The 13,055-nt window shown below is 40.3% G+C and overlaps 1 protein-coding gene across 1 annotated transcript; it reads left to right on the top strand.

Annotated features, from left to right (window-relative positions):
* The first annotated feature begins 610 nt into the window (after positions 1 to 610).
* On the top strand, positions 611 to 7,142 carry LOC132145118 (leucine-rich repeat-containing protein 4B-like). The gene is made up of 2 exons (XM_059555865.1): positions 611 to 1,121; positions 3,369 to 7,142. The coding sequence occupies exons 1-2, from the start codon at positions 876 to 878 to the stop codon at positions 5,325 to 5,327; spliced, it is 2,205 nt and encodes a 734-aa protein (XP_059411848.1). The 5' UTR covers positions 611 to 875; the 3' UTR covers positions 5,328 to 7,142.
* Positions 7,143 to 13,055: the final 5,913 nt, after the last annotated feature.

Here is a 13,055-nt window from a genome sequence, read left to right as displayed (position 1 = left end):
TTAGTACCATAGTTCACACTTGCATTATTATTGTAGAAATGCACAAGGGAGCTACGCACACAAATTTGGTAAAGGTGAGTGTAGCCAAAGTCCCTTTAAGGCAAGTCATGTCACTCGGCGGCCATCTTTGAAACGGCTCTCAGGCATGCAAGTGCAACTCCTATCTCTTTGAATGGGGAAAATTAAATTCTCCAAAACTGGTCGCCAAGCTAATGATTACATTTCATATTTGAAATCACCAATGAAATCTGACAACTGTATCCTAAATGCTGTTATAAAATAAGGTTATTTCTCTATATCATACATTGTGCATGCGCATGTTTCAGAACGCTTACTGTTTCTATAACAAACGGGACTTCTAACGGCAGCTGCAGTGACGTGCTGACCTTACAGATTAGTGATTGGCTCTCTTTCAGAAGGCGGGGCTTTGTCATTAGTCATTGCATCCCTAAAAATTTTATTATAATATTTTTGTCCCTTTCAGCTTGATGCATTAACATTCACTTGATTGCAAGTTATTATTGTGTGGCATTTTAGCTATTATATGAACCTGAAATATTTGACTCTTGGAAAACATGGCTTTCTTCTTTGTTTCTTTTTTTGCAGTAAACCATGCATTCGTCACAAAGATGCCTATCAAATAAGAGGACCTGTTAACGCAAAGACAACACAACTTATGTAATTCTATCTGTATGAAAAAATAAACAAAGACAAAACACGCAACCAACCAAGGAGACCGAATATTTCCACTGAAAAATGCAGAAGTGACATCCATCGCGGGAGGACTCTACAACAGTTAAAGAGACAGTACTGGTGAGATTGGAATCAGCCTACCATCATCTTTGGAACACAGGAAGGGTCATGACCCAGTTGCCATGCGCATCACCACGGTGACCAGCCTTCCTAGTCCCTCCCCCCTCCTCCTCTTATTGGTTCAGCTTCTGTTGTGGCTCATCCTCCCAGGCCAAGAGGCAGTCGGAGCCGCCTCCACCTGTCCCACGCTGTGCAGTTGTTCTAATCAAGCTAGTCGAGTGATCTGCACAAAACGAAACTTAGAAGAGGTGCCCGACAGTATATCAAACAACACACGATACCTCAACTTACAAGAGAATTCAATACAGGTAAATACTGACTACAACTTTATTTCCCATCCGGCTTTGGGAGAGGATGTTTATGTTTGTTTGTTTATGTTTGTGTCGGTTTCACTAATGTTGCTTGTACACTAATGTTGCTTGTACACTAAGTTGTGTTAAACACAAATGGCTCAGCCTTGCTCAAATATTAAAGGGATAGTTCACCCAAAAATCTAAATTATGTCATTAATAACTTACCCTCATGTTGTTCCAAACCCGTAAGACCTGAACCGGACTGATTCTTTTGGTGAATGATTCTGAACTGATTCTGTGATAATGTTATGAGCCCAGGTAAACCGAAGGCTTGAATCAAGGGCAATCATCGCCAATGACGCCATTACGTCGAGCGCAAAAGAACGGGTGAACCGTTTTCTTCAACCGGTTTATTGAATCGAACTTTCCGAGAGAACTAATAATGATCCGAAAACCGATGCAACCGATTCTTGACTCGTGAACGAGTCAGTCTATTGTTCGTTATCTGGCTCGGCTCGATGTTCATCTTCAGTTCTCTCTTCACAGCAGTTCAGTCAGTGTACAGTTTGAGTAAATGAATTACTCCGGGATATTGGTTTGTTTGAACTCAGAGGGAGTGTCAGCCACATTAAAAAAGTTAACAGATTTAATAATTTGTGGATTAATGCTTATTGGAGACTCGAACCGTTTAAAATGATTCAGTTCGATTTGGTGAAAGATAAACGGAGGTCTTATGGGTTTGGAACAACATGAGGGTAAGTTATTAATGACATAATTTTAATATTTGGCTGAACTAACCCTTTAAGGTTTTAGAGTGAAGTCAGGTGTTAATATGACCTACTTTGAGTGTGAAGGTTTAGATTTATTCCCAAGAGGAAAAAGATAACAGCAAATACACTGTTTACCCCGACAGTGAAAGTGTTAACCAAAACAAGCTTATTAAAATTGAATAATAATAATAATGCTTTTCATCAAGCCTCCATTTAAGCATAAAAATTCTGATTTGGTTTGTTGTGTCCTCGAGCCCCACTTGAAATGATTAAAAATCTAAAAATGTTTTAATACCTGGAGGCATCCTAGATTCTTTGGCTTCTTTCTCTCCCATAGCATTTTACCACAAGAGTGCAGCTCTGACAGTTCCCACCCTCCTCCCCTCCCCTGCTCTATATACAGAGGGGATTGTGGCAGTAGGCCAGGAGGAAGCTTCTCGCTGCCCAAGAAAAGCAGTTCTGGCTACATCCGATGCACAGAGACAAATTGTTTTAGAACCCATAGCATTTAGGACGTGTGAATATTCTCTAGTCTTTTCATTTATTCTTTCATCAGGTTTTAGCACATTCTAAAAATATGACTGTTTCCACCATTACTGAGATTTACAATTGCAAGCCATTTATGTGTGACCTTTTTGCATTGGGTTTTGAAGGGACAGTTCACCCAAACATGAGCATTCTGTCATCATTTACTCACCTTCATGTCGCTTAAAACCTGTATGTTGTTCTTTGGAAAATTAGAGCTTTTTGAGGAATCTTTTTGCAGTGCTTTTGTCTTCTGTTCATGATATTAATTTCAGTTGAGATACACAAACAAACTAACAAACAGAAACAGAATAAAAGTATTCCACCTGTTGTTTTGAATCCGTATGATAATGTTGTGCTAGAACAGACATAATAATTTATTATTTTTTTCTCTAAAATGGTCCAGTGCCCTGTATCAGGTTTAACACAGACACTAAACAGCATTTGTTTGTGTGTCAGAACTGAACATGGTTCATATGCCAGTTCAAATGTGTCGAATTACATTTAAGTGCTACAGCGGAGGGTAAGATTTGCTGTGAACAGCACCTTTTTTTCTGTTCCTTGCACAGAGCTGTCCTATGGATTCATTTTACAGTGATTTTCTGTAGTTTTTTGTCTTTATTTTTTAAATTAAAAAAAGGTCACTATGACCTGAAAAAAATATGCTTGACGATTCTTCAAAAATTCCCCTTTTGTGTTTCACTGATTAAAAATAACAGCATGCGGTTTTGGAACAACATGAGGTTGAGTAAACAATGACACAGTTTTTATTTTTGGATGAACTATTCCTTTAATGAGAGTGACGGATAACAACTTGCAGAACAACTTTTCTGTAAAGCACAACAGAAAATGAATATAATTTCTTTGTCTATGACTTTTTATGTTCTAAAATGATCATCCTTCACAGGAACAAACAGATCACACACAACTTTAATCCTAAACTTGTACTTGTAATTTTCTCGCTTAGGTGATAAAATCAGACACATTCAAACATTTGCGGCACCTGGAGATTCTCCAGCTCTCCAAGAACCAGATTCGTCAGATAGAGGTGGGTGCTTTCAATGGCCTCCCAAACCTCAACACTCTGGAACTGTTCGACAACCGCCTCACGCTGGTGCCATCGCAAGCTTTTGAGTACCTCAGCAAGCTGCGGGAACTGTGGTTACGAAATAACCCCATTGAGACTTTACCAGGCTATGCCTTTAACCGTGTCCCCTCGCTGCGGCGTCTTGACCTGGGCGAACTCAAGAAGCTGGATTATATATCTGACGCGGCCTTCGTTGGACTAATCAACCTGCGCTACCTGAACTTGGGTATGTGTGGCCTGAAGGACATCCCTAATTTGACTTCCCTGGTGCGACTGGAGGAGCTAGAGTTATCTGGGAACCGTCTGGAAATCATCAGACCTGGATCCTTCCAAGGCCTGGAATCTTTGCGCAAACTATGGCTCATGCACTCTCAGATGTCGGTCATTGAGCGCAATGCTTTCGATGATCTCAAGAACCTAGAGGAGCTTAACCTATCCCACAATTCCCTGCACTCTTTGCCCCATGACCTTTTCACACCTCTGCAGAAGCTGGAGCGAGTGCACCTCAATCACAACCCATGGGTGTGCAACTGCGATGTGCTTTGGCTAAGCTGGTGGCTGAAGGAAACGGTGCCGAGCAACACAACTTGCTGTGCGCGGTGCCACGCACCACCCTACCTTAAGGGGAAGTACATAGGAGAGTTAGACCAGAGCCATTTTACCTGCTATGCCCCCGTCATTGTGGAGCCGCCCACTGACCTCAATGTGACTGAGGGCATGGCTGCTGAGCTCAAGTGTCGCACTGGTACCTCCATGACCTCCGTGAACTGGATCACTCCGAACGGCACCCTAATGACCCATGGCTCCTATAAGGTCAGGATTTCCGTTTTGCATGATGGCACACTGAATTTCACCAACGTAACTCTGCGTGACACCGGCCAGTACACCTGCATGGTGACCAACTCAGCTGGGAACACAACAGCAACCGCTGTCCTGAATGTGACTGCAGCAGACGTCAGTGTCAACTACACCTACTTCACCACTGTCACTGTAGAAACTGTGGAGTCTACGGGAGATGAAGAATCTGCATTGCGTGTCTTCAACGAGACCTTCATCCATATTCCTGGGCCTACACCTTCCGGGCACCTCTGGCATAAAGTTGTCCCCACTACTGCCTCTTCTCTCTCAATCCTTGGCTCATCGTCTTCTCCCCGAGCAACCAAACCCACTTTCATTGTCCCCATATCTGAGCCCAACTATCCCTCTGGACTGGATGATGTGATGAAGACCACCAAGATCATCATTGGTTGCTTCGTGGCCATTACCTTCATGGCTGCTGTCATGCTGGTGGTGTTTTACAAGCTGAGAAAGCAGCATCAGTTGCACAAACACCACGGGGCAGCACGAGCCATCGAGATCATTAATGTCGAAGATGAGATTGGAGCGGGAACGGGCATCCGTGGCAGTGGCATCTCAGGAGGATCCACAGTACCACAAGGAGGGTCAGGCGGAGGTGGACAGAGCTTGCATATGCACCTCCCTGAAATCATCAACCTCCAAGACCTTGCACGAGCAGAGCATCTCAACCATTACTACAAGCCCCATCACTTCAACAATAACATGATGGGTCTGGGTCTTGGCGGAGGCTTGGGTGGAGGCCTAAACAATAACAACAACCCTTCGCCCTGCTCCCTTGCCCAAACTACCCCCATCTCTTGCACACAGGTGCCAGTCTCTGCAAGTAGTACATCATGCTCCATGCCTTCTCCAGTGCTTCTGCCAACCCTTGGCAGCCACTGGTCACTAAAAGGCCTGATGGGTAAAGGGCAGAACCCACAGATTGAGCCATTGCTTTTCAAGAGTGGCTCCAAAGAGAATGTCCAAGAAACCCAGATCTGAAGTTGAGAAAGAGAGTAAGGGAAAGCGGGAGAAAGGTAAATGTACAGATAAAAGATGGAGAAAGAGTATCAGGGAGACAGAAACAGATGAAGGGTATTGGCTGTTCAACCCCTATGGGTATGTTCTCAAGAGTAATGAGAAAGGCAGACCCAGCATTGTATGAAATATTACCTACACAATAATACAAGATACAGCTGTGAAATCGCTACCAAGTAAATAGGCTGGCAAAGAGTAGAGGGAATTTCTAGAAGGAAGACAGGCAACCACACCACAGTTTAAAATCAGTCTTTGCATTTCTCTGATCCGCACATATGAAGGGGGTCATCAGACATCAGCAAACAAAACCACACTTGCCAGTACCTTATAAATCGATATGTTTTTTGTAATGCAAGATTGATAATTATGTGCCAAACTTGCACCAAAGCAAAATCTTTGCACATAGACATACAGTATGTGTACAGACATATTTCAGAAGACGAAAAGATCCGCGTGTATACTGTGCACCATCAAATACAGAACTCCATCAATAAAGCAAAGATGCTACGAAAATCAAAACCATACTCACCGTTAGGTAGGTAGTGTATATAGAAATACATGAACAACCTTAAGTATTTATGGACAGTGGCTGAAAACGAAAAATCACATCTGAAAATGGTATTGAGAACTGTAAAGCTCAGATAACAAAATGCATCATTAAAATTTTGTAGAGGTTCGCAGTCCTAAGAAAGAAAAATGGATAAGTAGACCAGCACTGTGTAGAGGGCTTATGTTTCATGATGATGATGGACTCACATTCTCCCCTTTCTCGAAGGCTCTCACAGTTGAGGGGAAAAAAAGAAAACAAACAAGGACTTAAAGTGCAAAAAGACAATGAAAGATATACAAATTTTAAGAGAATATATAAACTATGAAAGTATCCATGATATATAAATATATTTTCATTCAAATAAATAAATTATGAAGAATCTTTACATTTTTCCGAATGAAAGCCACGGCTTTTGAAGAATTAGCAGCTGCTGGTGTAGCGCCCTGTCACTGATAATTCCTTTCTCTGCATTAAAACGAAAATCTGTCTGAAACTGGTACACCCTCACAGGACTTAAGGGCATCCTGAGGAGATGAAGGCAAAGGGATGGATCTTCTGAAAATTGTGTTTGATTTCAGATACTTTGGCTTTGTTTTTTAAGTCTCAAAAGGCTTCCCTTTATTGTTCTATAACTAACAGGGTCATTGAGGAGAAGTAATTTTAATTAACATTATAAACACACTACTGTTTGATTCCGCAGGTGTTTGAGATCCAAACTGGGTCGATATCAGTTATCACCATTACCAACAGAATTATAAAAGACAATAATGATGATAGTATGCAATGCAATGAAAAGAAAGTAAAACACTGTAAACGTTGATCTACATGCTGCTATACTGAGAAAATATATTTTTAGTGAGTTGTTTAAGGAAAGTCTGTTGAGAAAGCTTGAGTAAAAAGAGGCTCCTGTTGACATTACATTACTACTACTATCATCATTATTGGAAAACATCAAGTGTCAAAAGTACAGCGGATTTAGTCGGTCTCTTTGTTTTTACCTAGAAGTAATGTTTGTTTTTAATTGTGTAAAAAGTGATTGTCGCTACAGCTGATAATCCCTTCAGTAAAGCTGGAATAGCAGTGGACGTACTGACAGTGACAACGATTTGCTTGAAGCATTACAAACTACTCCTCAAACAACAACTACTCCTCCAAACAAGGAATTGGATGGGCCTTAAAATGGCTCCCTCAATGGTCTGTCAACTCTGTTTTATACAAGACAAAAACTTTACCAGTGAATCAACAAGATTCAGGACAGAGCACAAACTCTGGTGATTACTGCAGGGGTAAAATGGATTATTGCGAACACTGTGTCCAGACATGTGGACGGAACTATTGTTTGAGCTGAAAGTGAACGGAGGACAGCTTTTGAAAGGTAAGAGAAAACCCACTCAGTGAACGAAATTGGAGTTTGAAAAACTTTTTTTTTTTTTATGAAAATGGACAAATAAATGACAACTATAGAAACTTATAGAGCTCTTTTAAAACAAAACTATTATGATAATAAGTATCTTTCATGATTTGTTTTTATCTAGTTTATTTTTGTTTTGTTTTTTTTTCAAAAACAAGTGTTATCTTAATTGTTATATTGTTATTGTTATTATAATTAGCAAATATTACACTTGTTATAATTATAAAAAATGTTTTTTTAGCAGAAGTCACTTCAAAATTGATATATATATATATATATATATATATATATATGGCACACAAACTGGCAACTGAAATTGTGAAACTTGGTGGCATTGATTTGTTAATTGTTTTTGTCTTATCTTTTTTCTCATGTATTTGAGGTATCACTGTATGTAAACCTTACAGCTTAAGGCTTGGAGACAGTTTTCACGAGATGCAGACAGAATGTGATTTGGCTGGTGGTAGTGTTCTTCTCTGCAGAGAATGAGATATGAGATAGAGAGAGACAGAGAGGAAAGAGAGAGAGGGTTTCTGATACATGCTCGTTCTCAGAATGTCACCCATTATCAGTGCAGACAAGTGCGACTGTGCCGTGTCAACACCCTGTTGCCGCGGCAACACGCCTTCGCACTAATGTGCCAAACACCGTCAGAGCCAGGGTGCCATCTTTGTGGGTCCCTGTGCCTGTGTTTGTCAAACCTTGTTAGCCAACAACACGTACAAAGATCCACACGTGAGCGCACCGCCATGTCAGTTGTCATCCGACATATTGGTGCACCCATACTCTGGCACAGCGTCCCAACAGGTTCTTATGGTGAGGTTTCCCTGGCAACTGTTGCTGCTGAGACAGTTCTCATCACAGCGTTCAACTCGCAGATGAAAATGTGAGGACAGAGCCAGTATAGGACGCCATTTACAAGGATGTAACCATTCGTGTTCTTAAATCAAAAACCTGCTCTCCTTAGTTACTGTGGCTATGGTTGACAAGCCATGCCTCTTTCACACCACACATCATGTTCTCACGCAGTGAAAAATACATTGCGGAGCAAAGAGGAAACTGACAACACGCCGACAGATAAGACAAAGCAGGTTACTTTAGGCATGAATGTCTCAGCTTTCAGATGTTTTTCTTTTTTAAAACAGAATTCACACAATAAATACCATTTTGTTGCTTTTTAATACGTTGTGACAGATCGCAGTAGCGCCTCAGTTCAAGTGGCATGCGGACCCATCATTGCTTCCTCTTTACTAGTTATAGCATGAAATAAACATAAACGAACATCAGAAGGTATTTTATTTAAACCGCGGAAAGACATCAATACACAGCATTTTTTAAATGTAAGCACGGAAGATAATCTATTCTCCTCTTTGTTTGTCAAATAAAATGGTGGATTTGGTATTATGATTGGTCAGACCGCCTGTCAATTAAACTCCCTGAGAAGGGACAATTAGCATATTCACAGCATACTGCATACCAATAAACCTCCTTATCCATTGACATTCATGAACCTTGAGTAGCAGTCATCGAGATGTTACGTATCTAACACACCATCGATCTTCCATAGGGGCATCATCCGCTACACACAAACTTATCATATTCTCCCTCTCATGCCAGAGATTTGCATATGTTCGTTTTGCTTCTTGAGTCATTAACATGCACATCTGTTTGTGTGTGCGTGCATATGTGTGTACCAGACAGTAATCGTATTACATTTGTGCTCAAGGCATATGCTTTCTTTCCAAAGCAACTCACAAGAAAGTATTGCCAAGCAAGATAGTGGGACAGGGCAGAGACTGTTATAACATACCACATATCTCATGATCTTCACCTAGCCTGCAACCTCGGATATCTCTCGCTTCCTGAAGTCTTAAGAAGCATGCAAAAGCTGTGACAAAGGTAGGAAGACAGGAGCCCTCTCTCTCCCTTGTAGCAGTGCGGTATCTGAGTCACAGGACCCAAAACACATACTCATACACATCTCAGCTCTCTCAAAAACGCGCTTTGCAGAGAAATACCCTGCCCACCAGCTGGTTAGGACTTATGCAAAGAGCACCAGAGAATGTGGTGTAGTGGGTTATGGCTTAACCATGTATCTTTGTGTGAGTGAGTGTATGAAAACTATGGAAATGGCCATTTCAGCTTTTGTAAGCTTTTTGAAGACATCCATGAATTTCGACCAATGTTTTTCATTGACAGCATTTCTGTTGCCCTCTCGTATGTGTGTGTGTGTGTGTGTGTGTGTGTTTTTACAATAAGAGACTCTGTTGTCAGTGAGCATGTACGTGGCGAGCTTGTGTGTGTGTGTGTGTGTGTGTGTGTGTGTGTGTGTGTGTGTGTGTGTGTGTGTGTGTGTGTATGTGTTTGCGACATCTGTGTTTTTGTACTGCATTTAGTGACTGTTATGTTGTGAGAGTCAGACATCCATTTTAAATTCCCGGTTTAAATTACTTAAGCATATTTTCCTATGCTTCAGGCTTGTGTATGATCTTCTGAATGATGCTCTTAGCTAGAATGGAGAAAAAAATCAGTTGGGATTTTCAGTTTTTTTTCTTTACCCAATCGAGAAGTCAGGAGGCATTCATGCCAATCTTCAACCAGTTGAAATAGTGGGAGGTACTTGCATAATAGTGGCCGCGATACATTATTTAGAAATTCAGACGTGCAACAATGGTCTTCGTTTTGACAGACAAATCCAGGGCAGCTCTTGCTTTTGGGTGTGGGGGGTAAATATCTTATTCCAGCATTTACTTTAAAGATTTGTATTTGGTGGTTTGCACTTTGGTCCTGGATTTATCAGCAGAAGGTCTATAGCAGTGTGAGTCAAAAAAACCAAGTTGAACACATAAACAACTCACTTGTTTACACACATCCAAATCATACTTCAGCCCTACTGCTGGCGAGGGTCCGTTTCTAAAGCAGCTGCGAGGGATGGTATCATTCTTCACATATAAAACTGCTTCATTGTAATTATCAGGGCTAGACAGAACAGACAAATCTTTCATGGCAGGGTGTGGATGTAGCTTGTGTCCCTAACAAACTCAGTTTTCACCAGAGTTGCACAGAACGTCACGGGGATGTGACACCAATGATCCCAATTGTGAGAAACAGCATTGTGCAATAAAATGCAAAAAGAAAAAGAAACTTGTCAAGTAAATGTAATATCTAGATTTAATTTACAGTTTAGTTTACAATTTACTTGTTTTTAGAAAACATATCTAAAGTTAAATTTTCTTACTCAACTGGCAAAGTATTTTTATCTTAAAACAAGATTATATGTATTAAATTCAGAGGTTTTTGGTCAAAAATAGAAAAAATAGAAAATTGTTATTTTAAATTGTAATAAACTGATCAAGACTTCTATCAAAAAAGTTTAAAAAATTTATATAAAAATATATTCTCTAAAAACAAGTATATGTTGAAAGCAACAAATATCTTGTGAATTTTTTATTTAATTCTCTTGTATGGCCTAAATTGTTTTAATTGTTTCAACTCTTATTGGATTCTGTTTTATTATTGTAATTGGCAACATATTACTGTTATTTGCTGCTCAAAGCACATAAAACTGTTGTCCTCTCTTCAGATGCCGAGAGTGAAAGAGAGTGAGAGGACCAGTGTGTTGTTCAATCCTGAAGACTTATTTACCCTCTGAGATTGAGTGTGTGTGACAGATTTGGAATTGAGCATTAAAGCAGCTTGAGTGTGTGCAGCGAAAGTCACAAATAATGATTTATCGTGTTAGAGAGTGTGTGTATGGTTTGTTTGAACAATTGCATCATTAGCCATTGTAGTTGTTATGTGGGCTTCCTGATACCCATAGTGTGTGTTTGAGGGGTTTTATGAAGAGAATGAGATCAATTGTTCACAATGTCTCTTTGTGTCATTGCACTGATCTGTACAAGAGCCCGCAGCAGCTTGTCAAACACTGATTTCCCCTGAACACACACACACACACACACACTAATGTAAGATTGTATCCTAGACCCTCACCAGTGTTGCCAGATTGTAACTTCCCAAGTATCGTACCAGAAGTTCACAATTATCGTATTTGGGAAAAAATTATCGTACACGAGTGAAAACAGTTATTTATCTATTCTAAACCAACAACATTTTGACACGACCTGCATATTTCCACAATAAATAACTAGCCGTATGGTTGGACGGAAGCAGTGCGACAAAATACTATCCCCTTATTTTTAGTGACTGTCTGCGTCGCGGTACATATTAAAATTATATTTAACACTTGTTTGTTGCATCCAGTGAAGAAGGAATTTAGCTGTTGCTGCGTGCAGTTAACTCCACATCTGAGCCGCTGTCATCGGAATCCTGCGTGTTGCCAGATGTTGAAAGGGATCTTGCTGTCATGGACCGTAACAAAGTGCTCGTTGGCTTTAAAGCAGGGCACCCTCCTGCATTCTTAACACACCCTTAAGTGCACACAAACGCATTTATAGTGTCTGTAATGAGCCGATTTCGTGTATGAGTATAGAAGCCCTATGACTGCAACTACCATCATTTAAATTTTCATAAAATTCTGAAATTATCGTACATTACGGGATTTTTTTCATTATTGATCGTACAGAGGTAAAAATTATCGTACAAATACGATAATTATCGTACGTCTGGCAACACTGACCCTCACCTAAGTCAATAAAGAGTGCTTTTACATGCCTCATCCCTCAAACGCACACATGCGCCTACTGACAGAGGCATTGATAATTACATGTGACACCTCATACTCGGAAACCACATCAGTGTCTTCTTTGTGAGTTCGAATAATTTGTGCCTTGTCATCTAATGTAATCCTCCATGATATAAGCTTCTCAAATGCCATTTGGGATTGGATGGCACTTGACTGACCGGTAAATGCATGGGCCAGACATGTATGTGTGTATGTATACTGGTGCTTCTGCATGTCTGCAGTAATATCCATCCATACTGTGTACCTGAGCCTTATGACAAGTCCTAAGAGACTGCGTTTTGTAGCTTGACTTGCCTGCTTCAGCTTCACTAGACCAACTTTGAGGGATGTCACTGGCTTTTGTGATGGTGATGTGGCTGATTAGCATCCTGTTTTGGTTTCCTGGAAACATCAGAAAGGCCGTATTTTTGGGTTTTGACCCCTTTGAAAATAAAATGGCTATTACTGGGTTTTGCAATGAAGAAGGTTGCAGCTGAGTGTGTTTGCTAATGGGAATGAATTATATTGCAAAATTTCATTTCGCATTGATTATTTCCTGTGACAAATCCCTCGCAATATTGTTTTTATTCTTCTTCTGTCCTGTGTGTCCTCCCACAATGCTTTTTGGTTTAGAGGCACCATGATGTATTATGCTCCTCTGGTTTAGAAATAACTTTTTTTTTTCTTGAACTTTTTTACATGGATTTACTGTGAGGAGAAAAGTGTGATTATTATAAAAACAACACATTTTTTTAAATAATTGGCTTTTTTGTTGTCTTTTTTAGTGATTTAAAAAATAGGTTGTCCAGTTGCCAGATCTTGTCTGAAACATCTTTCTTACACAATTGATGCATACAAATTTCAACAGTTTTGTCCCCTCAACATTGCAACCTACAACAGTGATGAGTACCGTGGGAAGGAAAGGATCACTGGTAGAAATGGGATGGGAGGAGAAGACTCAAGTGGTGCTCTGGTGGGGAAAAAAAAACAAATATACATGCAAATTGAGATATGTGACCCTCCCTGTAAAAACCCAGCTAAAATCATTTT

Source organism: Carassius carassius, chromosome 1, assembly GCF_963082965.1.
Source record: "Carassius carassius chromosome 1, fCarCar2.1, whole genome shotgun sequence".
Lineage (NCBI taxonomy): Eukaryota > Metazoa > Chordata > Actinopteri > Cypriniformes > Cyprinidae > Carassius > Carassius carassius.
Note: the sequence above shows the minus strand (reverse complement) of the source record. Positions and strands in the feature narration are given on the sequence as shown.